Source organism: Anser anser (assembly GCF_964211835.1).
Source record: "Anser anser genome assembly, chromosome: 19".
Classification (NCBI taxonomy): domain Eukaryota; kingdom Metazoa; phylum Chordata; class Aves; order Anseriformes; family Anatidae; genus Anser; species Anser anser.
This window is the reverse complement of record NC_139740.1, coordinates 14,770,258-14,796,240: the sequence shown is the minus strand read 5'-3', so window position 1 is coordinate 14,796,240 and position 25,983 is coordinate 14,770,258. Positions and strand designations below refer to the sequence as shown.

Sequence of the window (25,983 nt, the reverse complement as noted above, 5' to 3'; positions counted from 1 at the left end):
TGGAAAAATAATGCTAGAAATTATCTACTTCATCTCTTCCCATTGTCTTCTGCTGGCTGGGCACGGCTGCTGCAGCAAAACCAGCTCCGGATCTTCTGGTCGGTGTTTGCTGGTGCCTCCCAGCCGGCTGCAGCAGCGAGCGCCCGCCCCGTGCCGAGCACAGCACCCACAGGGCTCCCAACCAGACCCCTGGGCACCCCCAGCACCGACGAGTGCCTCGTGGGGGCTGCAAAAGCCTTATGGTCACCCCTGTCCCGCATGAGGACGCAGGTGACAGCGAGCGGTGCCTGCCTCCTGTCCCCACGGGGAGCGTGGCAGGAAGGTGCTGCCACCATTTGCTACCATGCGGGCTTTCGGAAGGTAATTTGGCCGCTGCTGCTTAGAGCCTACATTTACACGAATACTTGGAGAGCTCTGGGCATCCCCAGGCTGGAGGCAGTGCAGCCCGGTGGGAGCAGCTCAGACCCAGACCCAGCACCCAGACCCAGCACCCAGGCTGCGGGACGGTGCCCAGCCAAGCCCCGTACCTGACCACAGGGTGCAGCACCCAGCCTGCCCAGCAACGTGCACACGAATGGCTCACACAGACTTTTATTATCCACTGAAATGTCATAAATCTCCGAGAACTCCCTGCTTCACAGCTGCTCTTTGGCGTGGTGCCTGCCTAGGGTCAGGTCTCGGTGCCCTTCTGAAAGCACCGGGGATGTCCTGGTCTCACCTGAAGGGTCCCCACCGGCAGCCTCACCTCCCGCAGGGGCACAGCACACGCACCCCAGAGCAGGCTGGGGATAAGACGACTTTTAGAGAAATCTGCTTGTCCAATGCAGGTGCCTGCCGCAGCACAGAGCGGGCACGGGGTTTTCCATGCGCGCTGCAAACAAAGAAACGTGCCCGAGAGGCAGAGCCGAAAGGTGAGCAGGCGCTGCCCACCCTGCCGGAGCGGCACCGCTGTGTGAGAGCAGCCGAGGGGCTGCACTGAGGGAGCAAGACAACACGGAGAAGACTGCGAGACTTCATACGCCGTGCAGGAGGAAGCAGCGAAGGCAGCACAGCCCACGGCCACCTCGCCTCTGTTTTCATTCCTAAAGGAAGCAATTGTCCAGGCTGTTTGGCACAAGCTTCGGCTCAGGACACACCTTTGGATGCCACTGAATTTGGTAAGGTCGTTCCGTGTTTGGCAACACAGCTGCGCTCAAGGCCCCAGCTCCACTTCTTGTTGGCAAGTTTTATAGAAGACAGCAGTGGAAACGCGCTGTCCTGTCAAAAATACTTCAAGGGAAACGTTTATCAAAGACAGCTCAGCGAAAGTGGCTACAACAAACCAAGTTTCGTTTTCATTTCAATATGGGGAAGAGTATGTACCACTGGCACCAGCTGAGGAGCCCAGAGTCCAGTTGGAGCACATTCGCTACAGCCTACAGCAAAGATAAATAAGGACAGAAAAAATGCAGTAATTGAGAAGAGCCAAAGGGAACAGATTGGGAAATACACTGGAAAGAACAGAATTCCATAAACAAGTGTCTGAAGTCTGTGGCTGTCAGCGTAAAGAAGCAGCTTTGCTGTAATGTCATGAAGAAGTAAACTTTGAAAGGCGGCTATGAAATACCCTGACTACAGAAAAGCAGTGCTTTAAGACCTGTGGCTGTACACTTTCTGTACAAATGGGAAAAAAAAGAAACAACCAACAAACAACACCATGCCAACAGGCATACCGTATAAAAAAAGAAAGAACGAGAGGCAAGACCTTTAGGTGACCAGTTCTTCCTTGCCAACAAAGCAGATACCTTCCCTGCAATCCCAACAGTTTGCAGGTTTATTTTTGGCAGATTATAATTAAAATGATCGTCATGGCTTTATAGAGAAGCCACTAAGCTGCATTGTTTTGGTTGAAGCAAGAGTGCACGTGTGCTCTGATGAAGGGACACTGCAGAGAGGCTTTGCCTCAGCTCTGCTCCTTCCACCTGACCCACAAATGCTGCTGGTTGTACTTGGCTCTCTTTAGCGTTCTCATTTCTCATTAGAAAGTAACAAATCCTGGTTGCTAACCAGTCGAATCCCAGAGGCAGAATAAAAAGTCCTTGTTAAGATCTAGAAACACTTCATGTTTCTAAGAAAACCAAATCCAAACTCGTGCAAGCACTGTTCCTGGCTTGGTGCGTTTCGCTCAGGTTCCACCACTGCGCACTGACATTTGCTTCTCCTGTAGACTGAACCCATTCCTCTTCCATTCTTCACCTTTCAGTCCTCCCAGGAGTCTCAACAAGCTATCCCTCCATTTTTCTCTTCAACATTTTTTCCTATGAACATCCTTCCTGCCCTTCCCTCTTCCGCTGTCGCGCCCTGTTCCTCTCCAGCTATTTTCGGAAGGCGAAGACGTCCCGCGTTCTCGAGCCTCTCTTGCCTTCGCTTCCTGGTTTAGGAGAAGACTCTTCTGCCAGTCCCCCGTATGGGCAGCTCTCAGACTCTGGGTGATGGCCAGAGCACTCCACAGCGGGGATGAAGCCGCTGTCCCACATTCCTGTCCCGCACAGCTTGCACAGGTCGTGCAGGCTGCAGGGGATGCGGGGTAACAGGTGGAACTGATAGAGCAGGCTCCTCGCCTAGAGAGGAGAGAGACAAAGTCATTTCCTCGTCACCAGAGGGCGAGTCCAAAGCACAGGGGTTGCCAGCGTGCTCCTGTCCTGTGCTCCAGCTCAGCTACGCTACAGGAGTCAAAACTTCCTCCTGAACTCAAAGCTGGAGGTTAAACAAGGCACCGGAGACGCTGCCAGCAGGTGAATTTAGAAACAGCTGCTCTTAGCACCGGACTCCTGCCTCTCAGCAGCACAACACGAGTATTTGCTGCTCAGCTGCAGCGGTCCGGGCTCAGTGCTGCTGCTTGCAGCGCGTCTCGGTGCCTGTCAGGTTGTTCTGCTGCCCAGCCCCGCTGCCCGCTCAGCCCCTGGCCTCCCTGCACAAGCTGCTGCTGAGAGCAGCGGGGGGAGAGGTGGTGCTGTGCCCGCCGCAGCACCCTGCATGTTCTGCGGTCACCCCTGGCCCCAGATGGACTGGGGACCCTGGCACAAAGATGACCCGCTCTGTCTGCTGATTCCCTGAGCTTGTGCAAGGGTCACCCCAACCATGCTGTGACCTCCTAGGCACTCTACAACTACCTCTTTTTGTTTTTTTTTCCTGCAAAACTGCTTCCAGGCAAATAGCAGCATCCTGTTCTTCCAGGCTCCAGACAAGAAGGGGCATACAGAAGATTAAGCATCAGTCCCTCATTTTCTCGATGCTCTGATTCATCTCCTGGACCTGAGACTTGGCCCCCATCAGCATGCAGGCGTTTACCTTCCTGAGTACAAGTTCTCCATTCATGTGCATAGCCAGGTTGCTGAAGTGCAGCAGCATCTGGTCAGTGGCCAGCTGCTGTTCAATGACATCGTCCCCGTAAATCACCACGATGGCCACGCAGATGAAGAGGTGGAAGTAGTCTGTCTGCAATGAGAAAACAGGGGCTGGATTACAGCAGGTGGAGGCAGAGACCTGGCAGAGATCTCCCCACCCTTCACAAGCACGTCCTTAGCAGGGATTTTTTTCTCCTTGCAATTCTGCCTAGTGGTACTCAGAAAGTGAGTTATTGGTGAATTCTGAATCACAGCTGAGTCAAAGTCTCTTGCCTTTAAGTGTGGGAGCCACACTGGTTTGGACCACAGCTTTCAAAGCAGACATTGTCCAGCTGTTAAAGAGAAGCCTGAACCTCAGAAGTGGATGCTCAGCACATTCTGAAAAGCCTCCTTTTAAAGCCCAGACATTCCCGAGTAAAAGAAGCAGGCATCCATCCTTCTGCTCGACAGATATACCCCTCTGATAGTTACAGGCCCTCTGTAACATCTAGAAACACGAATGTATCTACTCCAAATCTCCCCGAGACATCTCACAGGTTGCTGGAAATCGCCCACAGGGAATTAAAGCTGCTGGAAAAGACTTTTCAGGTGTCATTGCTGCAAATGTTCAGAATACTTAAGGAGTTCAGTACTATGGCAAACAGACGGTATTTTAAATGAAGTGGGGACCATCTGAGCTGATCGGTCTGTGAGCAGTAAAAGTAGCCCCCCAATTCCATAATGAGGCAGCCCCATTGCAGTTTGCATCACTCTTAGTTTCTTTCAAGGTGAGCCACAGCAAATCAAACTAGAGCACGGCTAAGACTAAAACATGTCATAGCCTCAGGTAGAAAAGTATTGTAGAAGAGGGAATGCTTGCAATCAAACTTATTTTGGATACTTTGGTACTAAGAGCCTTTAAGGAAATCCTGCAACACTCGCTGAGATGGTGAAGATTCAGCAAAGGGCACGCTGCTGCCCGCTGTGAGCCGTACCCGTCTCCCAGTGCCTAACCTGGTAGTGAGCCCAGCACGCCTCCCACATGCGCAAAGCCTCAGCGTCGGGAAACTCCCGTTTAAAACAGAGGAGGATCCAGCGGTGACAGAAAAGCATCTGCAGGCCATCCTCTCCCAAGGAAGAAAGGTGCTGGTAGAAGCGTGGGTGCATGAGCCGCAGCAGCTCTCGCAGGTACATCTGGAAAAGATGCTCTCAGCTCAGCCACCGCCCTCGCCGCCCCGCGAGCCCCCCACCGCGTGCCAGACCTGGGCTCCAGCAGTGCTGGCCCCGGCTCTCCCTTCTCACAAAAAGCTCCAGCTTGCACACGGGCCTGTGCGCAGCCAGCTTATTACAGCACAGCCAGGAGCACACTTGGGTCTGTCATTAGTGGCCGGAGCTCCCAGGCCACTGCAGCTATTTCACAAGGAAGGAGGGAGGGTGAAAAGAAAATCCCATGACAGCTACATTGTGAAAAGAAAGAAGGGGAGAGAGTCAGGCTGAGGAAAGCAGCATGAAGCTAGAGTCTTAAAAACTAGAGAAAAGAAAGGACGTAGCTATCTACAATATTTCATTTCAGCAGAAGCCGAGCAACGTGGAAATGATTTTAGAAAGGCTGACTGTTACAGGCACATTACAGAGATAAATCTGTACGTTAACTAACTGCACCTCACCAGCAGCGTCCCATGAGGTTTCCACCACGAGTTTACCACTTTAAATTGGTGCCATCGTGACCTGGACAGGGATTGTTCAGGTTTAAAATGCATTTTCTAGGATTTTAACCAGTAAACTACTGACATTACTGTTAAACTAAAAAGTTCCCATTTTTGAGCAAGGTGACCTTATTTTAAGTAATTCTGTCTGATACATAAGGCTTTTCATTTGGACATCATTAAAATACTCTATTAAAAACGGGCTTCAAAATGGGCTTCATAAAAGCCCATGAAGACGGCTGTAGTTCGACTGCTCTGCCTCATTCACACCAAATGCCCCTAAAGCAGGAAAGAAACAAAGCAGTGAGTCTTCTGTCTGCCTGAGAGCAGTGCAGAGAAAAAGAAAGCACCACCCTAAATACATTTGATCATAAAAGATTCCTTGAATCAGCATCCTTCAACATAGCCAAGGCAAGTTTACTCTGACAATTTATTGGCTATAACTGCTTCTGGAGTGCCTCAGTCACCTGGGATTAATTTTATCCATCAGTTATTTCGTAGCCTTGGAGTGTGATTCTGCACGCTGGAACCCAACAGCCCAGACAACTGCTTTATGGTGGGTGTTCTTCTAATTTGACTGGGGAAAGGAGAAGTTAAAGAAAGGACTAAACTGAGCTCAGCACTCAGCCTCACCAGTTGTTTCTCCATATCCTCATCCCGGGGTGAGCTGATGAAGATCGTGTTCTGCATCAATCCCACAAAGCACCAGAATGTATCCGACTCATCTAGGACCTCTGCCAGGATTGGGGCTACCAGGTCAGACATTCCTTGGGAATATCCAATTGTTGGGTTAAATACTGCATAGTTCAGCAAGATCCTCCTGGAGAAGACATGCAAACGGAGAGGTGAGATGCAGGGAAGGCTCATCACAGCTGAGCGCATGCCCATCCCTTCCACCCCAACTCCCATCACACAGGCTGAGTCAGGCCAAGTGCAAAAGGGTAATAGATCACTCCTGCTGTCTAAAATTATCTTAGATTATCTTGCAATTACACCTGGAGGCTTTTTGAGCACCTGTACAGCATCTTGCATCCTGCAGAACTGCTTTCCCTAAAAGAACTGTATCCAGAAGCATAGCAAAGATACACAAACACTAGGATTACAGCATTCTGGATTAATTCGGAGGGGCTCCTTGCTGAATGACAAGGACTCTGAATAGCATACAGCAGTTTGAGACAGTGGATTTGAACAGAACTCCTCAGGCTCTTGTTTTCCAGATGGAGGCAAGCCCACTAGGAGCAGTGCAGTAGGAACAAGCACCACAGTTTATCTCAGCTACAAAGGCACACAACATTATTGTAAGGTGCTGTAACACATATGGATAACCCCTGCTGCAAACATCAGTGTGGTGAAAAAAACTCCAGGAGAAGGCTTTGTGTACACAGACACCAGAGTACAAAAAGAAAACAAGAATTTAAAAAGACTAAGATGACAAAAATGAAGGAGCCATGGAGAAGGACAGATGATGCCTACACTTGAAATCATGAGGCTCTGAGCCATCCTGTTCGATAAAATCTGGCGGTTTCACAGGCACACATTTACAAGTCACACAGCCATGAAGCAGACTCCGGTGTGCTGGTCCTCCACCCCATCAGGAGAACCACAGACCGAAGCAACTGCCCACGACCCCGCTACAGCACTCATTACCCCCCACAGCCACAGAAGGCTCACACCTCTCATATGCCTATGTATGAATGGAAGCAAGGTGATAGGAGCAGGGTTATCATATCAACAAGTAAATGGCTAAAGAAGCAGTGAAAGTACCAGGTAAAAAGTGTTTTTGCATCGTTTGGTACCAGCCACTGTATGTACGATGCTCTTCAGCATTCCCAAAGCAGCAACTGAGGCAGCCTGGGCTGGGGGGATTAGTGAGTTTTCTACACATTCAGTAGGGCACACTTTCTGGGACACTAGGATCCGACACTTCACCTCATTGTTTCCACATTTGGGTTGTCCTCCCCTCGAAAGAACTGGTTGCTGCGGTCAGTCCTCACAACGTCTTTATCTACCGTGAACTGTACTTTACGCCAGAAATCCTTCTGCTCATCTGGAGTCATTGAAAGCCTGAAAATTGAACGGCAACAGGAGTATGTTGACACAATAGGAATATGATTGCCACAAGGAACAAACAGACTTATTTCAGCTTCAATTTTAAGACAAAAACTATTTCTGTGCAGAGTTTTCTCATCAGCTGAAAAAGAGACAAGAGGCCTGCCTAGAAGAGCACATTTTCTGTCCAAAGGGATTACTAGAAGGAGCTTCTTTAGTTATGAATGGGATGACACGGCATGCTTTCTGTGATAAACTCCACTTCAGGAGCAGTTGAAAATGCTCTCCACTGCTCCTTGTGGGTGGCACACCAGAACTCACCACTCTGTTCTGACTGACTCCTAATTAATACTGCGACTGTCTCTCTCCAGCTTAAATTTACACAAGTAGTTTACAATGTACAGTTATGGCAGAAATGACTTCCTTGAATTAGATATAATTTCTTCTTCCCTATTTTTACATCCAGATATATCTATAAAGAAATATGCGCTCCCATTTTCACCTCTAGTGTGCTAAACCAAGCACGTCAAGCTTGAAGTCCTGCCCGTGAGATAAGCTTCCCTACGTGGTACCGGTGAGCCTGTTTCAAGCACCCAGGTAAGATAATACTTGAACTGTATGGTATTAGCTCCAGATCCGCACAAGGTCAGCTGTGCATGCTAACACCTCCCGCACCCAGCACTTCTGTCCAGGCAGAGGCTCCGTAAGTCACTTGCGGTGCCATTCTACTTCAGACCTAAGGAGAGATGAGCAGCAGAGGCTAAAGCTGATCTATTACCTTTTCTCCTGGATCTCAAAGTATTCTTTCCTCTTCTGTACTCTCAGCGCCTCCCTCTCTTCAGAGGTGGACTCATAGCTGTAGTAGCGCAGCAAGAAGGGCCACACCTCCCCACGGATGGAAATATCAATCCCACCAAAGAAAATGGCCTGGAAGAAGGAGCAAAAGTTATGACTGGTTCAGTTTTAACATTCCCAAAAACAGCAACAAGAAACTGCCTGCTACTATGCTTTGGTGGCTTTGCAGTTCTTTCCTGACAAGTGACGCCTTGATTCAAGCTCCTGCAATTTGCACATGTTTAGAGGGAAAGTGCTGGCCTTCTATTCCCAGACGAGACACAAATCGGGCTCATTTCAATGTCAATAACCCCCCCTGGAGAGGCTCTATGATTAACGTGTCGTTCTCATGTCACGGCTTAATCCCCAATCTTGGAGACACTGCATTTCACTGCAAACTCCTCTCTCAGGACCTGGACCCAGTGCTCCCCTGCAAGCCCTGCATTATTTCATACAGGAATCTCAATTTTTCTTTCTTTGATTTGTCCACACCACTGCTGCAGACATGCCAACCACCCGACACTTTGGTTTGCTCATTCCAGCGGGCTGCAGCAGCTGACAGCACACCCTCCTCCATCAGAGAGGTGCTCCGCTGCCCTGCAGCAGACCCACCTGTGGTCCCAGCAAGACCTCCAGCCAAGCACTGCGAGCAAGTCCTTACGCTCTCAAACACCCAGCACTTGCAAAGGATCGCAGCTTCCACCTGGGGACTCGCACTCCGTGGCAGGAGAGAGCAGATCAAAAGAGCAGCAGCCACCCCTCTCACCTTCTGCAGCTTGTACTCCTCCTCCACCTGCCCAGATTCGTTCAGGTGATTGAGCCAGGCAGACACGTCCAGGCGCCTGTACGTGTTCTCCTCCGGGTGGGTCTCCGAGGAGGGCAGCTTAGGACGACGGATGGAGAATTGCATGCACGTTTTCTCATCAGTAAGCTGCTGAATGGGGGAAAACAAAACAAAACAAAACAAAAAAAATGGAGGCAAGAGCCAGAGATAGCAGCAGAGTATGAAACCCAGCCATTTTCGGAGCAGGAAAACCCTTTTGCGTGGTTCTTGTAGGATTAAGCACTGAAGCGCAGTTCTTGGAGAGTGTTTTTTTTTTAAATTCCAATCATTACAATAGCAAGAGTGATTAGAATAATTAAAAATCCGAGTACCACAAAACAGCTTCATCTTTTAAAAAAACAGTTTCCATTCCTCCCCCAGTCTTATCCCTGACCTGAAACTGAATTAATGCTGCTTACAGCAAAACTTCACCCTGCCAGGAATGCCTGCAATAAATTACATATGATTGGCCATATACAAAGGGATTGCTGTTAGGCAAGCAGGGAACTGCACTGCCAGGCTCTCTAAGGGCACTCATGATCCCAGTGCAAGACTGCAGCTGACATTTAATTTAAAAATCAAAGGTTGTTCAATGCAAAAAGTGAGCCCATGCGACCATAATAAGAAAAGCAGCAGGGGGCTCTGTGGGAAGGATGGAAATTTAAAAATCACTGTTTCTAATAAGCACATACAGTATCTTAAACAGATAATTAAAGAGCTCTTATCACATTTGTATGTAGATTGAACAAAATATGGCAGGATGCCTTGTCAAAACATTTTCAAATGCAGTGTGCTATGCTTCACAAAATGGATGAAAGACTCTGACAGAATTTCAGACCTACCACTGCAGATTCCCAACCACCTTACATGCCTAAAGCACAACGCTGACCTGTCTGGTTACCGTATCTAGCACAATAACTACCTAAGCGAGTTTTCTGGCTTATCTTCCCCCATATTCCACAGGCAGAACAGGAATGGAGGAGGATAAGCAAGTACAAGAGAGATCTCACATCTGACTTGCAGCTGCGTCCTAACAACCTCCAACACGTTGTAGCTTTCTGCCTGACTTGGTGACGCGAACTCGCAGCTTCGTTTCTCCAACACCTTCTGCTGGCTGAAAACCCGAGTGTGAAACACCCACGGTAAACAACCTCCTTGCCTCGTGAACCTTGCCAGGTACCTGGTCCTTGAGATGGGTCTCTGTGCAGTACTTCCACTGCTGGAACACCTCAGACAGCTTATCCAGGCCACCATGGTGAAAATGGAAGATCTTGTACTGACTCTCCCGGCTCGCAACAACCAGTTGTCCACAGGTGCAGGCCTCATCGCTGTGGGACAAAACAAGCAGGGAGAACAACCCGCGTTCATTTCCCAGGACAAGGAGAGGCCCAGCAGGAAGGGGAGACATCAGACGATGGAGACAGGAAAGCAATTACAAAGAAGTTGTCCCTTCAAATGGGGCAGAAATCATTTTACAGCTCTGGACATGGCCACAGTGACCAGAGGACTGTTGCAAGTTCATTTCCTCACAGAGCTTCACTTGTGCCTGGCAACTTCTACCCTTCCACCACATCAAGGAATTACATTTCGTCTTCCCCAGAGAACAAAAAAAAAACAAGAAATCTGTCCCAGCAACATTAAGCCAGTTCCCAAAGTCAGCTCCTAGAGATGCGTGGACTTGGTTGTGCACAGCACTCTCTAAGGAAGCAGAGAGTGAGAGCAACAAGAGAAAGTAAAAATGTTTTGAAATGTTGAAACACTGAAAAATGTTTTAACTGTTGTAATAATTTGGAAGCTCACTGAAGAGACTAAGAGCAGTTAGACCCCAGAAGAGCCCCAGCGAGGGGCAGGCAAGCAAGAAGGTACCACAGGCAAAGAGATGTTTTCCACACCTGCAGGATATTTTAAATGTGTTTTGGTGAGACAGCTGAGAGAAGTGTCAGCACCTTCACCTTGCTCGGGAAAAAAAACCCTTTAGGCCCCATTACAGTAACTCGGAGGCTCTCCTGGGGGAGGCCGACACTTGCTTTCCTGGAGACGACCACCAGGGAAAGACTTCCAGCGAGGACTGCAGAAGCCACCTGCCTCCACCGAGCCCGCTGAGCACGCACAAACACCGCAGAGAAAAACAAGACGTTACCTAAAGAAAAGGCGCAGGGATCTCATCTGCCCCAGGTCCACTCTGAAGACGCCACAGATCTGCTCGAGGGCAAAGACCTTCTGCTGTTCATCCCACCTGGCGCTCTGCGTTTGCCCGGTGTTCTCCTGGGACTGGGCGCTGGTGTCGAGGCTGGAAGCGGAGCTGGTGGAGCAGGTCGTGCGGTTGTCACACGCGTCCCTGCAGACGAGAGCGTGGAGGAGAAAAGCGCAGCCAGAGACTGCAGTTACACGCAATAACCACAGGTGCGACAAGCTACAAATCTTCTGACAGAGCTCTGAAATCAGAATTCAGCGCAGGTCTCAGGAATCAATAACAGACAGCCTACGAGAGCGATTAAATTATTTTTATTTAAATCAAATCCCTGCTGTCCCAACAAACGATCCTGGTTTTGGTCTGTTGTGCGCAGAACTGGGGAAGAGTGAAAACCGCCCCTGAAAACACTCCTGAGAGGGCGAGCTGTACGCAGCTGCTTGCCCCCAGCTGAAGCAAGCCCTCAGCACGCAGCGCAGCCGCTCGGCGTGGGCACGGAGGGGCAGGTACATCCACGTGCTGGTACTGAGCGGGGATCTCATCTGGCAAACGCCCTCCGAACCCAGTGAGATCCAAAGATGCTTCCCCTGAACCTCCCCGTCGCAAATGGGCCCGACAAGCCTGGATTCACGAGTGTGACCTTCAGACAAATGGTTTCCGTTTGCAAACCTGGAACTTCGGGGAGTTACGGAGCGGGAAATCACACGTGAGCTCTTTAACCCACCACAAAGCAGGGAAAGGGAATCCATCCATGCTCCAGTAAGGCAGGAGCCCACGGCACCCCAGATACCTATCTTTATGAATAAACCGGGTCTAGATTAAAAAAACCCACATGCCCGCCACCAGCCCCAATCCCAAAAGAAAAATATCACTGCTTTGAGAATTAAGTGAATCTGAAACTGTGACCCCTTGATTCTTAAAAAGGCCAATACATGCGAACAATCTCAGCGCAAGCTCTGAATGGGTTCTGCTGTGAAATCAGGGTTTGCAAAACAAGGCGAGTAGCAGGTATAAAGACAGCCCCCTGCAATGCCACTTTATGCAATGTTTTCTAATCCGCTTATCTAACAATGTAGGCACTGAACGCTGAAAATCACACACTCAGCATGCATCTGCAGCACACCACATCAGTATGCCTTCCAAGCCTGGCTGCGGTGCCTCTTCCACGGGGACGAGCCCCATTTGCAGCATCTCCCCGTGGTTCAGGTCATTGCATTCCAATGGCCAGGTCCCCGGACATCCCAGTTAGTTGTGGGTTAAATTTTTAACCGAGCCCCTGCGAGCAGCCTCGTTCAAATGTACGGCTCGAAACCTCAGCGCCCACACGCATGGGAAATAAATCCCCAAGCCCCCTTCTCGAGGTCTGCAGCATTATGTAGATGAGACGAAGTCTGTCTCACTTTCAGCTAACAGAGCGGCTTCGCTGCCCTGCTCGTGAGGTTCTGCTGCTCCGTTTTTTCAGAAAGCATCAAAGCAAAATGGCATTCAAGCCATGCTGAGGTTGAGGTCTGAGAAGCGACACGGCAGTATCGCCATGTGAGCGGGGATCACGGCACATACACGAACTCGCTCAAAGAAGAGTGACGGCAGTTTTTGTAGGAAATACTGGGATACGTCCAGTCTCACACAGCTATACGCCACCACCTGCAACTTGTGAACTTTTCCTTGAAAACTGTAGCGGCCTTTGTGAAAAATCAAGCGTTATTTCCAGACAAAGCTGCAAACCGTAACGCTCTCCTAAACCACTCTGTATCTCACGTTAATGCAAAAGCAATAGGAGCCCCGGTACAAGCCACCCGTGCTGGCCTGCTGGCTGTAAGCAGCTGGTATTTGTGAAGCAACGCTCAGGAACAGCCACAGCTGGTTACACAGGATTTTCCTGGAAGAGATGACTCAAACGAGCTTAAAGACCAAGCGGAGGCAACCAATTTTCTAAAACTCTTGCAAAGATGCACTGGTCGGTGTGACAAGGAGCCGGAGGACTGGTTCGCTGGGGGAGCGCTGTCGCGCGGTTCCCTCGTCGCAACGGGCAGCGCGCCCGCGGTTCGAGAGCATCACCTCGAGCTGCCAGCGGGGAGGGAACGGCCAAGGAGTGGTATTTAGGGATAGAAATGGTATTTAGGGATAGAGCTGGGCAGGCTCGCTTGGAGCCGGGGAACTGTGCATCTCCTGAAGACAGGAGGGTATTGCCAGCTGCGCAACCAAAACCTGCTTCAGGCGCAGCGTTAGCTGCCCATAGCTCAGAGGCTGCAGAGCCCAGGCACAAAGGTGCCGGCAACGTTCTACTTTCTGGAAATGTTTCTTCCAGACAGATGTTTACAGTTCACATTTAGCCACTAGTTACAAGCTTGTGCAGGCACTGACACACTCAGAAGCCATCTGAAGCAACACGTGTGCCTGGATTTACCCCTTCTGGACAGCAAAAAGCCAGCGAGCACGAGCACAGTGCCTTCGGGCGTGCAGCTCAGGGAAACTCCAGTGTTTTCACTGATGTAGACTACGAAATCTGAAAGAGACACCTGTGCACACCATGCCCTTTGGAGAGATCTACAAACACGTCCGTCCATATTTAGCAGAGATGCAGAGAGCACCACCTCATATGCTGTGTGTATTTAGTCACTGTGGGAATTAAGGAAAAACTCACTGTGTATACAATCACTTTTTCCTGTATATAATGATTGGAAAAAAATAAGGAATGAAAATATTCAAAACTGTTGGCCTTATTCTTAAAAGAATTTTAATGTTGAGATCATTCTGTTCCTAAGTAGCAACAAGTAGTATGATCAATGCTAATTTTGTGGCTTTTGGGGAGTCCTCTATCCAGGCACACAAGATCTGCAGACACAGGGGAAGAATTTTCCAATTTATTATTTATGAAAGCCAGACTATTATATCTGTTAGATGAGGGATTTACACCAGTGCCCTGCAAAAGAAGGGAGCTGAAGCACGGCAAAGCAAATAGCTGGAGGAGCATTTCAGAGAGACTTTGGGTTGCGGCATCCAGGAAAAGCAGACCACCAGCTAGCGTGCAGCACTGCTCAGCAACACAGAAGAACAAGTGCAAGGCCCCACGGGAACAGAAGGGACAGGGAAAAAAATTACAAGGAGGATTAGCAAAACCTGAGGCAGGAACCCCACGGCCACAGTCATGGTTCCAGTTCCACCTTTCTCCTTGCTCAAGCCCCATTACTCTCTTGTCGCTAAATAAATCTCATGCTTGCCGGTGAGCAAGATCCGGCGGTGATGTATTTTCTCAACAACCAGCTGCAGCAATCAACCTCAGCTACATTCCGGGAGCTTCAGCTGCCCCTAAGAAGGAAAACGCCCGTGTGCTGCCGGTGCCGTCCTCCTGCCGCGACAAGATCCTGCCCCGGCCCCGCGCGGGTCGGTGAGCAGCGGCGGGGCTGCCTTACTGCTCGGTCAAAGCATTTCTGTGCACCTACGGCATAAAGAGACACGAAACCCATTATTATTTCTGTTATAGAACCAGGGCAGAGACCTGCACCCATCACACGGGAAGGCTATTTCAGCAACAAAGATCTAATAACTCATTTTATGACAAGATGTGACAAATGTAATTACAAGAGGGAAAGGGGCTGAAGATCACGGCAGGGATGTGGCTGTTATCTGAGCTGTCGGTGTCCACCAGCTGACTCCCAGAGTCTCTTGCAAGAGCCAAACCCTCACCAGTTGTCTCTCCACCACCATGGCACTAAAGCACGCCTTCAGTAATAACAGCTTTCCCTTAACAGCCCCGTCTATTCCTGCATGCCGGCTTGCGAAGCGTCGTTTACAGACAATAAGTATCATCATAATGTATGAGCGTCCATGTAATGGGAATTACATGCCCCTTTTCCTCCCCAGGGGTTAGCGTTTCTCTGTTTCTCCACTATTCCGCACAGGCACTGACCTTCCAGGTTCCTCTTCTTTCCAGCAAGGTGAAACAGCTCACGGCAGCATCAGCTGCCTAAACCGCCCATGACAGATAGCTTCAAATAAATAATCCATCAATAAAAGTTCAAAGCTATCCTGAAATGCCGAAAAATTTAGTGTAGCAACTGCACCCAGTGAGGTTGTGTTGGGTAGCTGGAACCCAAATCTATTGTTCTGATAAATAAGAGAGTGTCCTTGACAATATACATGTATAATGAATTGTGAAACATGCTGATTTCAGCAATATATGAAAGAAGTGCAAAAGAAAACGGATTGGTAATTTAGAATGAAACATTTTGTTGAAATATTTCTACTCGTGACGCTGCAGAGAAGGGATGGAAGGACACGCACAGGGCAGCACGGCCACGCAAAGCCCGAAGTTGACAGCAAAACCCTGCAGTCACACCAGCTACTTGCCTCTGATCAGTGCGAATCGGTAATTAGGTTAAGAACTATGTTAAATTCACCACCTGACTGAAAATATTTGGAATTCGAAGTTCCTCTGCTTCAGAGACCCCAAACAGAATCAATTTATGCTGGCTTCAGTGAACAGGGAAAAAGGCATTAAAGTACTGAGTCCGGATGAAAGCCCAACCAGAATCCCTGAAATTAAATGTCAAAACATCCTGGTGTGGAAGTGTATCTATACATCTGCAAACCCACGGAAACAAATCCAGCTCTATTTGTTAGGGAAACCCGTGAAAAACTGTATAGGACGTTACAGTACAAAGTACATGAATGTCAACATGGGCTTTCCAAAAGCTGGTTCCACAGGCTTTCCATTGATCTGTTTGCTTTCAAAACATAAATTTCCCCACGTTGAACTGCACTAAATGCTATTTAGTAGCTAATTAACTTTCTGTGCTGAAAACCTCCTGTAATTGCACTTCTTTCACCTTTTTTAGCCCGTGTCCTCGAGGGAACCGGAGCTGTCCTACGGCATTTGTTCTGCTCATTTCTATCTCACAGGCACAAGTTCCTTCCTGACAGCCGGCTGCCAATCACCGCGCCGGAGGTCACTGGAGACCAAATTAGGAGCACTCTGCCTCTGACAAACTTGCTTTGCTGAGCTTGCCGTAAAGGGAAAATAAAAGGTTATGAAAAATAATTGTATCCTTTCATGCCCAGCACCAGCAAGCAGATTCAACAGCACTTCTAAAAGTCAGAGTATTATTGCTAGTTACTCATCGTTAATGTTATTAGTGACATTCAAAGAACAAGCTGGTTTCATCTTAAAAGTGCCGGGATCCATCGCTGCCCCGGTTCGGGGAAGGAGCTCGAAGCAGGGCGGTGGCTCCAGCTGCAGACATGAGGCCACCTAAGCGGCGCGCACCGTGCCAGGGCTGCAGCCGCGGCATCCGTCCTCTGACCTTGGGCTGGAACAGCAAGTTCACGACCACGGACGGGGCTCTGAACTAACATAAACTCCGCGAACGCCAGCCTGACAAATAAAACATTTTAACAGAAAGCAACGAGGGACTCAAGGAAACCCGATTAATGCAGCTTTGCCTTCTGATAGGCGTAATTGGTTTGTCCTTGAGAAATAAAGATCAAAACAATTCGCTGTTTTACAGGGCTCCTGCCACCCGCACTTACGGTGCCCCGTCTCCAGGCTGCCCGCCTTTGTGCCCCCTGCCCTGCCCACGCCCTTCCTCGCTCTGCTGCCTCCCGGCCCCGTCCTCCAAGTCCCTGGGGCCTGAAGGGAAGCCGAGCAATTTTAGGCAGCAATAGGGGGCATTATTAAAGCAGCCCAGCTCACCTCCGAAGGGTTGCCATGAAGCACTGTGAATTAAACCGAAAGGAAAACAAAATAAACTGAGAATTCTCGAGTTAATTATTTCGAATGTAAATGGGAAAGGAAAAAAAAAATCAGAGGTTTGTAGTGAATTAATGTGTGCTTTAATCTCTTTTATCCAGCCAAAGTCTGGAATGTGATACATGCATTCGTTCAGCTAAAAGACAAGCAATCTTTTTTTTCACAGCTCAGACTTCCGGACAGGTGTAGGCTGCTTAGGTAAAACCCGAGCAAGTTTTCCTCTGTGACTTTTTGTTGCAGTTAGGTAGCAGGGGCAGAATTAGCAGTTCGATGCTTATGAATAAAATACACACAGCTCCCGAGAAGCCAAACACAACAAATCATTTAGAGCCGAGCATATGCTGCTCAATGATGCAAATGTTACCATCACGTTAAGGAAGGAAAATATTCCGAAAGCTCAATGGCAGATTTTCGCAATCCATACAGAGAAGGGGCACCTCGTGCCTAGGCTTTAGCTCATTAATAAATCAATCGAAACGCAACACTTAAAAAAATTCCTTAGATGGAAAAAGTGATTTCTCAGCAAAGCCCCCAAAAGAATGTTTGCTTTTCTGCCTATTCCAGACTAGAAAAGGGGACCTTTCTTACCAGTGTTTATTTTATATTTAAAATCAATGGATTATTTTGCTTTTCTCTTTCAGTTCTATCCATGCAAAAATAAAATTCTACACTAATTATGCTAATTACAATCAAGCCTTCAAAACCTCGGTCCCTTGAAAGCCCTGAAGATTACCTTTGTTCTTGTATACTTGGCTCTGAGCAATGAACTGGGAATTTCAGGGGGAACTTTCTACTGACAGACAAAGTTAACCAACTCCCCGGACTCTGCACTGCCGCTGACCCAGTATTAGCACAGCCAACACCACCCAGAGAGAATTTCGCTGTTTCCACAACACAATGAGGATTTCCCAAGGGGAACGCTTTCTTCAAGTAGCAGAAAAGGGAGAGGAAAACGGAGAGCTGGCTAAAAGCATGTTTCAGAGTTACTGTAAATGCTTAATGCTGTTATAATTGCAAGGACCGAGCCAAGAAGACAGAGACTATGCAGATTTATTTGCATATACTGCTGTTGTACTTTTAGAGGGGACACGCTCTTTATTTTGATCCAGTTAGAGCAATTCTTCCCTCACAAAGCTATGGAGACCTGCCAGCGCAATTTATCTCCGCTCTCAGTCAGGATTTCTGGGCGTTGCGATAACATAAATGAGTAACAGAAGAAATGCGGGGATATCCCGGGAAAAGGCGCTGGGTCGCCGCGCCTCCCCGAGCGAGCAGCCGCCGCTCTCCGCTCTGCCCCTGCCCCTCGCTCGCTGGCTCCACAGGCCCCGAGCCAGGCCCCGAGCCCTCAGGCCCGGCCCCGGCCCCGCGGCCGATCGGCGCCCGCCCCCTGGCGGCCTCGCAGCGCCCAGCCCGGCCCGCGGAGGCAGCCCCGAGGCGCCCCCCGGCCCCGGGGGTCTCGGCCCCCGCCTGCCCCGTGCCAGAGCCCCGCAGCCCCCCCCCCCCGGAGCCTTCGGGGGCCGCTCCGGGCAAAGCCGCCCCTTTCCCCTGCCTGCCGCCGCCCCTCCACAGCGGCGAGTTGAGGGGAAACCTCCGTCTTCAGCCTGGGCGGCTCTCGCTGCCTGTTCCTCAATTAAAATCCGAAATAAATAGCTGCACAATCCCTCTAGCTGTAATTCTAGCTCTCCAGTTAGCTGTCACTATTTTCTTCCACAGAAAGCTGGCAGCAAACCAACGGAGGAAAAAAACCAAACCTGCCATAATTAATGTTCTTGCTGTTCAAATATTTATATAAAGCAAGATAGAGCCGTATGCCTCCGCAATCTCTTGGATCTGTCCAACCTCCTCAGCTCTGCAGCCGGTAACGACGTGAATGGATTGCACAGTGCGCTGACAGCAAGCAGCCAGGGCAGGCTCTCCTCCCGCAGCCCGGCTCGGTGCGGGCCACCTCAAAGTCCTCCCTTGCACGGAGCTTGAGCCTGCCCCCACAGATGAAGGGAAGAAGGATTTGGGGATATTCTTACTGGGCAGCGGTTTGGGTACGAATGGAATGGGGTGCTTCAGCGTTACATCACCGATCAGTCACCCTAACCCAGGGCCTGAATGAGGGGCAGCGCGGCACTCCCTGTGCTCATCCCTGGGGCTGAAGTCGTCAGAAGTAAGACAGCACGACACAAGGTGCTGCACGGCGCTACAGGAGGTTTTGAAGCCAGTGACCAATTCCCCTGGTCCTAAGCACATAATCACCTCTGTTACAACGGCGATGAATTCCCAACCTCTTGATGCCTCCAGAGCTCCTGGCAGCTCACGCTAATTTCAGCTCATTTCCCCTGTAATGCTGCCTCCGGTTTATCCTTCAGAGGTCTGAAAAGCACAAAGGTGAGCTGCCAAAACAACATGACGCAACACCGCCCGCTCTGTCACCACCCGCTCCTGCAGCTGCTGCCACCCTCCGCGGCTCTGCGCCTCCGCTCCCTCCTGAGAAGGTAATTTATTGATTAGCTCCCTGGGAAGAGGCTGAACGACAGGATGTGCAACACATCTGCAAAAATTGCATCAAGTGCGCCAAAGGACTTTCTTCTTGTGGCGTGTGCTTTGCCTAAACTCTCTGTAATAGCTGTTCACGTGAATTCGTGTCGGCTTAGGAGCATGAGAACTGTGCCACAGCTCAGCTCCGTTAGGAAGAGGTTTCATTACTTTTGCTACTAGCTGCTAAAACAATCCCCTTTTTATGAAAGACGTTTGCTCCTTGAATCAGGGGTGGGCCTACTGGTACCCATGACCACGCTGCTCACGTTGCTCTTTACTTCTACTCGTTTCTTGCAGCAAGAGCCCCAGAGCACGGGCTGGCGGCCGCTCCATCACCGTGGCTCTGCTGGCGCAGCTCCAGCCGTGGGCTCGTTCAGCTCCTGCGCCGGGCTCCTGGGCCCAGGCCCTGACCACAGACTGACGCCCCTGCTACTGGTCGGAGAAGCACACCGGTGCCAGCATTTGTCCTCTTCAGCGTTTCTGTATGGTGCTAGTCAGGTAACAAGCGTGGTTTGCTGCTGCAGTGAAAAGCCTTTTGCAGCTCTACCGCCCACTGTAACCGAAAGCTCCTGTTAACCAGCGATCGCAAAAAATTAAAACCATCACTTACAGAGCACTAAGTGCTTCAGCAGCCGATTGTTATAGATCTGATGTCACGGCCAGTTAAAATAACTTCAGAAGTACTGGTTGAAAGACACTGTATAGGTGTCAGATGCTATTTGGTCACCAGGATGTAACGAAAGGCTTTTAGTTTCACTTTACTGATGGGGAAATGGACGCCGAGTAATTTAGCAGGGCAGCAACAAGCCTAAGCTGGGTATGGAGTCCCGTTGTCCTCAATTAGCGCCCTTCAGATCCCGGCAAACGTTTCCTGACAGGCAGCATAGCAACAAATAACAGTGATAAAGGAAAAATAAAAGAGAAAGAAACAATTTTACTTCCAGTATCCCTCCTTTCCTACACAAATGCAGTCAGTGCAAAGCTGCTACCAATGCAGCCATTTCCCGTGTTAGCAACCTGCCCACAGGAACCATGGCACTGGAACGGACAAGGACACAAAACCCAAGAGAGCAAAGCCACCGTTCCACGAGAGAAGAGTGCACGGTCCAGAAACGCCAGGCTCATCTATACAGAGAAGCAAGAATGTGCAGGCTGGTGATGCGACATTCCCCTAGCTCTTAGCCTTAGGAACCGTGTAAGTGGAGGGAAAGCATTGATCGCTGCTTGGGAGCCCTGGCAGCCTTTCAAACTGGGAAGCAAAGAGACAAAAAAAATTAACAATGGATGTGTTTTTATTTCCTTATGTTCTAAAAAGCGAGTTGTTGACTTAAAATGACTGACTCATTGTGCAGCCCAAACGCTTCCAAGCCTGTGCCCCTCTCCTCCCTCGCCGTCCCTGCCCTGCACACGCTGGCACCTTCCTGAAGCTCCCTCTTGGGCCACCTGAGCTGGGCCACCCCCGAGGGTGCTCCGAGGGTGCTCCGCGAGGCAGGTTCAGGCGGATGGATGGACTCGTGACTCCTGGCCACGTAGCTGAGCCATGCCCATCTTGATCTCAACTGATCCAAGTCTAAACGTACATCCCGATTCTTCCTCAGCGTCACCTTTTTCCATTCCTGACTGTATCTAACCGCACGGAAAGGATGGCTGAACCGAAACGCCCGTGCAATGTGTTGCCTCAGCTCTTGAAACAATCACAGAGCAAAGCAGAGTTCTCGTCCTAACAACTCCCCAAAGCTGAGGGAAATAACCAGAAACAGTCGTTCCTCTTCGGAGGGAGGGGGCGGTGACCGGGGGGTAGGGAGGGAGAGGAGCTGAAACAAGCTGCCAGCAGCACAAACTTTGTTCGCACTCCAATTCTGCCTCAGATGGGAAGCTGCCAGCAGGAAAAAAAAAAAAAAAAAAGCACCCTTAAGAAACAAGGAAGCTGTTTCCAAGCTGGTAGTGACTTCTGAAACAGCGGCCCCTGCCCCCTAAAAAGCTGGGATGAACGCAGAAAATCAGAGCACGCTTTCTGACAAGATTTTTGCAGAGTATTCTACACAAAATCTGACTCAAACAGTTTGTAAGCAGCACACGGATCCGCAGATATCATGCACGGGGCTCTATAGGGAAGAACAAATTGGCACAAAAAACGGACACGCTGGACAAAAGCCTTTCAAATCTGAAGTCCCAAACAATGAAAGGTCTGTTTTATTAATCTGCTGCAAATTAGGAGTGCCACATCCACTGTAACAGGCTCCCAGGCTGGTGCCAGGGGAGGTTTAGAGATAAATAAAAGAGGAAGAGCAGCCTCCCGCGACCATCAGCGGTGCATTTTGAAGGCAGCCACTGCAGCGCTGCGGCCGCCAGCAGCAGCCGAGCAGAGCCGGCAGAGGGCTCGCCCGAGCCGGGCTGGGAAGGCAGCAGGGAAGGGCTGCACGCACGCAGCGCGAGGTGCAGGAGATGCAGCAAGCTGCATTTCCTTCCTTCCCCGCCGCCGCCAGCAGCTCGGGGCATCCGCGTTGCCAAACGGCGAAACCGCAGCGCTCCTTGCCCCCGAACGCCACGCGCCCTCAGGGGCGAGGGCCCGGGCGCTGCGCATGGCCTCGCGGCTGGGATCTCCTGCGAGGAGCTCGATCTCCTGGTCTTCAGCAGCTGGGAAAGGACTCCGAGCACATCCCTCGCTGGCCCTCCTTCCAACCCCTACAGCAGGGATAACGATCCCCTGCCCAGCGCGTGGGATGGAGGCCACAGCCTCCCTGCCACGCACTGGGAGAGGGAGGACCAGTCCTTCTTTAAGAAGCTTATTGCTGGAACTCTGAAGCGTTCACAGAAGCATTTTAATTGTATTTTATTCACAAAAAAAGTCAACTACCCTTTATACCATAGGTCAGTATCGCGATCGCCTTGCAATACACTTCTTGGCAACGGGTGTATGACGAAGAACACAGATATTATCACCAAAAAGTGAAAGCAATAGAAGCTTCTCCGGGTTAATTCAAAACATTATCCTGACTGATGATCACTTACAAAAGCTCAGATTGCAGTACTTAAAAAAAAAAAAAGTCCGCTTTTTTTTTACAGTGGCAGAAGCAGGTCAAACATGCTCAGTGTCAGTGCTGCTTCAAGGAAAAAAAAGGTTTCTTAAACAAACTAAGGTGTTGGTGGCAGTGGATTTTAGGGCTTTCTGTTTTTAAAACCACGGCCGACACAATGTCCTCCAAAAGCACGTGCAACTAAAGGGTCAACCACCCAAGAGTAGCCCAGAGCTAGAATAAAATTTGAATCAGAAAACACACCTAGGAGCCAACAGAGGCAAAACTGCAAAATGTGTTTCCCTGAGTCAATCAATACACAAAGAAAGGAAGAACAAAATGCTGGTTAACAGAAAAGACATTTAAGCGTTCAAAGACCTCTCTCAAATTTTTCAAGGTATGTTTCGTACCATTTGTCTCGTGTTCCCAAAGTCTTATAACAATCCTATCCACAGTTTGTTTTTTAAAAAAAAGACCGACACCATACTTTGCAAGCTAAAAGGGATGCTTTCAAATTGACAATGCTCAACACAAGTTGGACACCAGACGCCCCTCGTGAGCACGCCGCAGCTGCTTGCGATGCCGTTCCGCAGCCAGGGAGAGCTGCGGTGGGACGGGACGGGACAGGACAGCGCTGCTCAAACCGCTGCCCACCCAGCCCCAAAAACCCTGCGGGCTTGCAGCTCATTTTAAGCATGCTGCTAGGACACGTACCAAACGCACAGCTGGTAAGATTTCTGAGACCAACTGCATTTAAGTATTTTAAAATATCCAGAAAGAGGTAAATCAGTTACAGTACCTCCTTCACAAGCCTTGTTCTGACTGGCACCCCCTGGCTTTGAGATTAGCCCGTAGAATAGAGGCAAAACCTCTTCCAGTGTCAAGTCTCAATGCAGACGACATTGCTGACACACACAAAGGAGAACTTGTTTTCCCTAATTTCAAGTGTAGCTTCAAATTTCAGCTACATCCTTAAGATCAGCCCTGCAGTGCTTCATAAACACACGTGTCCTCTCCAAGATGGAAACGAGCGATACGCTCAAGAGACCACAGACCAGAAAGCCAGAACCACTGCGGATCAATACAGTAAGTAATAAGCAGTAGTAAGTACATAGGTGCATTACGACGAACTCCTGCTTTGCCCAGATGCCCTCTTTCCCCTACGTGGAGTTTACTGCAGATACCATTGAGAAGCGTTGATATTTTGCTATACCAGCGTTGCCTAAAATATCCAGGTCGAACACGTTAGAATTAATATTTCTGTCTTAAGTGGGACCTTGTTGTGAGCACCAGCACAACGAGCTAACACATGCAGACTCGGTGTCACCACAGTGCCTTACACATACCCGAGGCTTGCAGGAAGTCAAACAGACGCTTTGATGTGGCTCTCCACAAGAAGCAACTAGTACATCTCCTCAGCAGAGCCAATTAGACCAACAAAGGACCGTTCTAATTTAGTAATGCTGCTGCCAGGGCTCAAGACAGTTCATCTGAAAGACCCACACATGCACAGCCCTGCGCGACGGACAAGGAGAAGGTTCACCGAGCAGAAGCAGGACCGGCCGACAAGCAATTTCCTGTAAATTACACAGGTGTCGTAGCAGAGGAGGAATTAAAGCAAGTCTGAAGCCAGACACGGCATTCAGCTCAATGCCAGTGTCAAACTTCTCCATTTCCTCCAGCACCCCCAAGCTCAGCCACCAGCACCCCAGCTATTCACCCAGAAACTGGAGAAAAGGATGAACTCACCTGCTTTCGTTATCCAGAAATACAGAACTACTGCTTTTCCCAAGGGCTTCACTAATGGGAGAGAGGCAGAACGGGGAAGAGAAGGCATCAGAATCAGAGTCAAGAGTACTGTCCCTGCTCACATCATCGGCAGACAGCTCCAAGGAGCCCTCATCCTCCCCCAGCTCTGGCCTGCAGTCCAGACCTTCCTCCGTCCCCTCCACCGACAGCTCCGACCTGTTCTGCTCGTCCTGAGAACTGATTGTCGAGAGGATTCCTGAGTCACTGTGGGCAGGCTGCGGGGAGCGGCGGGCGCCGTCTGCGGCCGGGCAGCACTGGGACAGCTTCTCCCCTTCCGAAGAAGGGGAACTGATGTAAGCCCCATCTTTTACAAGCTGCGATGCAGTCAAGATGTCTTCTTTCAGGATCACTGCCCCTTTCTGCTCGGTGGGAGAAGCCTGCTGGACGATGCCGAAACCCTGAGTGTGGCGACCACGCTTGCGGGGAGCTTTCCGGACAGGGGAGCTCTCGGGAGTGATGTAGCGCAGGGCTTCTTCATCCTGCCTCTGAATGCGGGAGTTCGGGACCCAGGCAAGGATAAGCGTGGTGCCGAGTAGCTCGTCCTTCTCCATGTACAAGCACAAATAGCCTTCAAGGGAGCAAAGCAGCGATCTGTTAGGACGCACATTTATTCCTAGGAAACTGCATAAGCCAGAGATTTGCTCTCCACCACTTCACCACCATTACACTGGGGCAGAACAACCCCTTTTATTTATCAGGAGAGGATTTTGCTAAATGAATTGTGGAGTCCTCAACATCATTCAGTATTTACAAATAACTTCAAGCCTGCATATGGCTTTTGAATAGTCTAAATTCCCTCTGGCCTAAGTGAATGTAGAAATTACATACAATTCTTTCAACTTCCTGGACGGATTACTAATCAAGAGTAAATTCTGCAATATGTTGCCACATGAAAAGCTTTTACTGTTTGTTAGTTAAACAATGTCAAGTGCCAGCTAAACATTTCTTTTTCAAGAATATTTACCTTCGTATAGCCAGAGGGCTACAGTTCTCATGGAAAGCCAATAGAAAAGAGTCACACGCACGAAAGGGGAAGCGTGGGTCAATGTTCACAGAATAATTACTTTTGTGAAGTTAAGCCAGTAGCCACGGCTCTCTTTGATGAGAACATGAAAGAGCACAGTAACAGAAGAGAAGAAAGGGACAGGGGCAGTATTCGTCTTCATTTACTCCAGTGCATGCAGCCACAATCAGGTTTTACTTTCCCTTTACCAATGGGTGTTGAGGCCGCTCCAGCAATGACAGTTACAAGATGACACTTGGCTTCCCTGACCCATACACGTATTTGAAAGAGCAACAGAAGTTACTGCCCTCAAATGACAACTGTTCCTCTTCTGGCAACACAAAAGGATGTATTGAAACAGGTAAATCCACGCTAGCCCAGAAGAGAAAGGAGGAATATCATCAATTTTCCTATTAAAAAGAGAGCTGACAGATCAGCCTGTGGATGGCTTTCCTCAGTCCCCCGTAAGACTGCCTTGCCCCATACCCCGCTAGCACCTCCTCATTCTTTAGAGCCCAAGACGTAGAAACTCCCCGGGAGAGAGAAGAAAAGGGTGAGCGGGCAGCGCCTGCAACTCGCCATCACCTGGGTGGTGCTCCCCGATGCCTTGCAGCAGCTCAGGTGGGTGGACGCAGACATTGTTCTTGGAGTAGATAATCTCCCCGTCAAGTATGGAAGATGAACTGCTGCTGCCACCAGGATTCAGGGTCAGGAGGTCAGAAGCTTTAGAAGAGGCACGTCGGAGGAGTCGCCCCAGAGACATTGCCAAGGAAATGTTTCCATTATCTGTCAGCTTTAATCAGGAGCCAAATTCAGAAGATCTGTCAAGAAGGAGGAAAGAATAGCGTTAGAACAAATACAAGGACGGCACAGCACATGCCTACCGCTGTCTGAGAAGGAAGAAGTCTCCC

The 25,983-nt window shown here is 49.7% G+C and overlaps 1 protein-coding gene across 15 annotated transcripts in view; it reads right to left on the bottom strand.

The window, feature by feature from the left end:
• Positions 1-575: 575 nt before the first annotated feature.
• TBC1D16 (TBC1 domain family member 16) overlaps positions 576-25,983 on the bottom strand; it is a 31,894-nt gene continuing 6,486 nt past the window's right edge. For 10 of the 15 annotated variants that reach the window (XM_083804983.1, XM_083804989.1, XM_083804986.1 and 7 more), the window contains 11 exons: positions 25,658-25,893; positions 24,010-24,637; positions 10,918-11,115; positions 9,958-10,105; positions 8,721-8,888; positions 7,899-8,047; positions 7,001-7,135; positions 5,705-5,891; positions 4,380-4,559; positions 3,331-3,477; positions 576-2,600 (listed from right to left, as the gene is read on the bottom strand). In XM_083804983.1, the coding sequence (XP_083661109.1) occupies positions 2,355-2,600; positions 3,331-3,477; positions 4,380-4,559; positions 5,705-5,891; positions 7,001-7,135; positions 7,899-8,047; positions 8,721-8,888; positions 9,958-10,105; positions 10,918-11,115; positions 24,010-24,637; positions 25,658-25,835 (2,364 nt within the window). In that variant the 5' untranslated portion in view covers positions 25,836-25,893 and the 3' untranslated portion in view covers positions 576-2,354. The remainder of the gene's footprint in view (positions 2,601-3,330; positions 3,478-4,379; positions 4,560-5,704; positions 5,892-7,000; positions 7,136-7,898; positions 8,048-8,720; positions 8,889-9,957; positions 10,106-10,917; positions 11,116-24,009; positions 24,638-25,657; positions 25,894-25,983) is intronic. The other 5 variants (XM_083804981.1, XM_083804980.1, XM_083804979.1 and 2 more) reach the window with 4 other exon arrangements.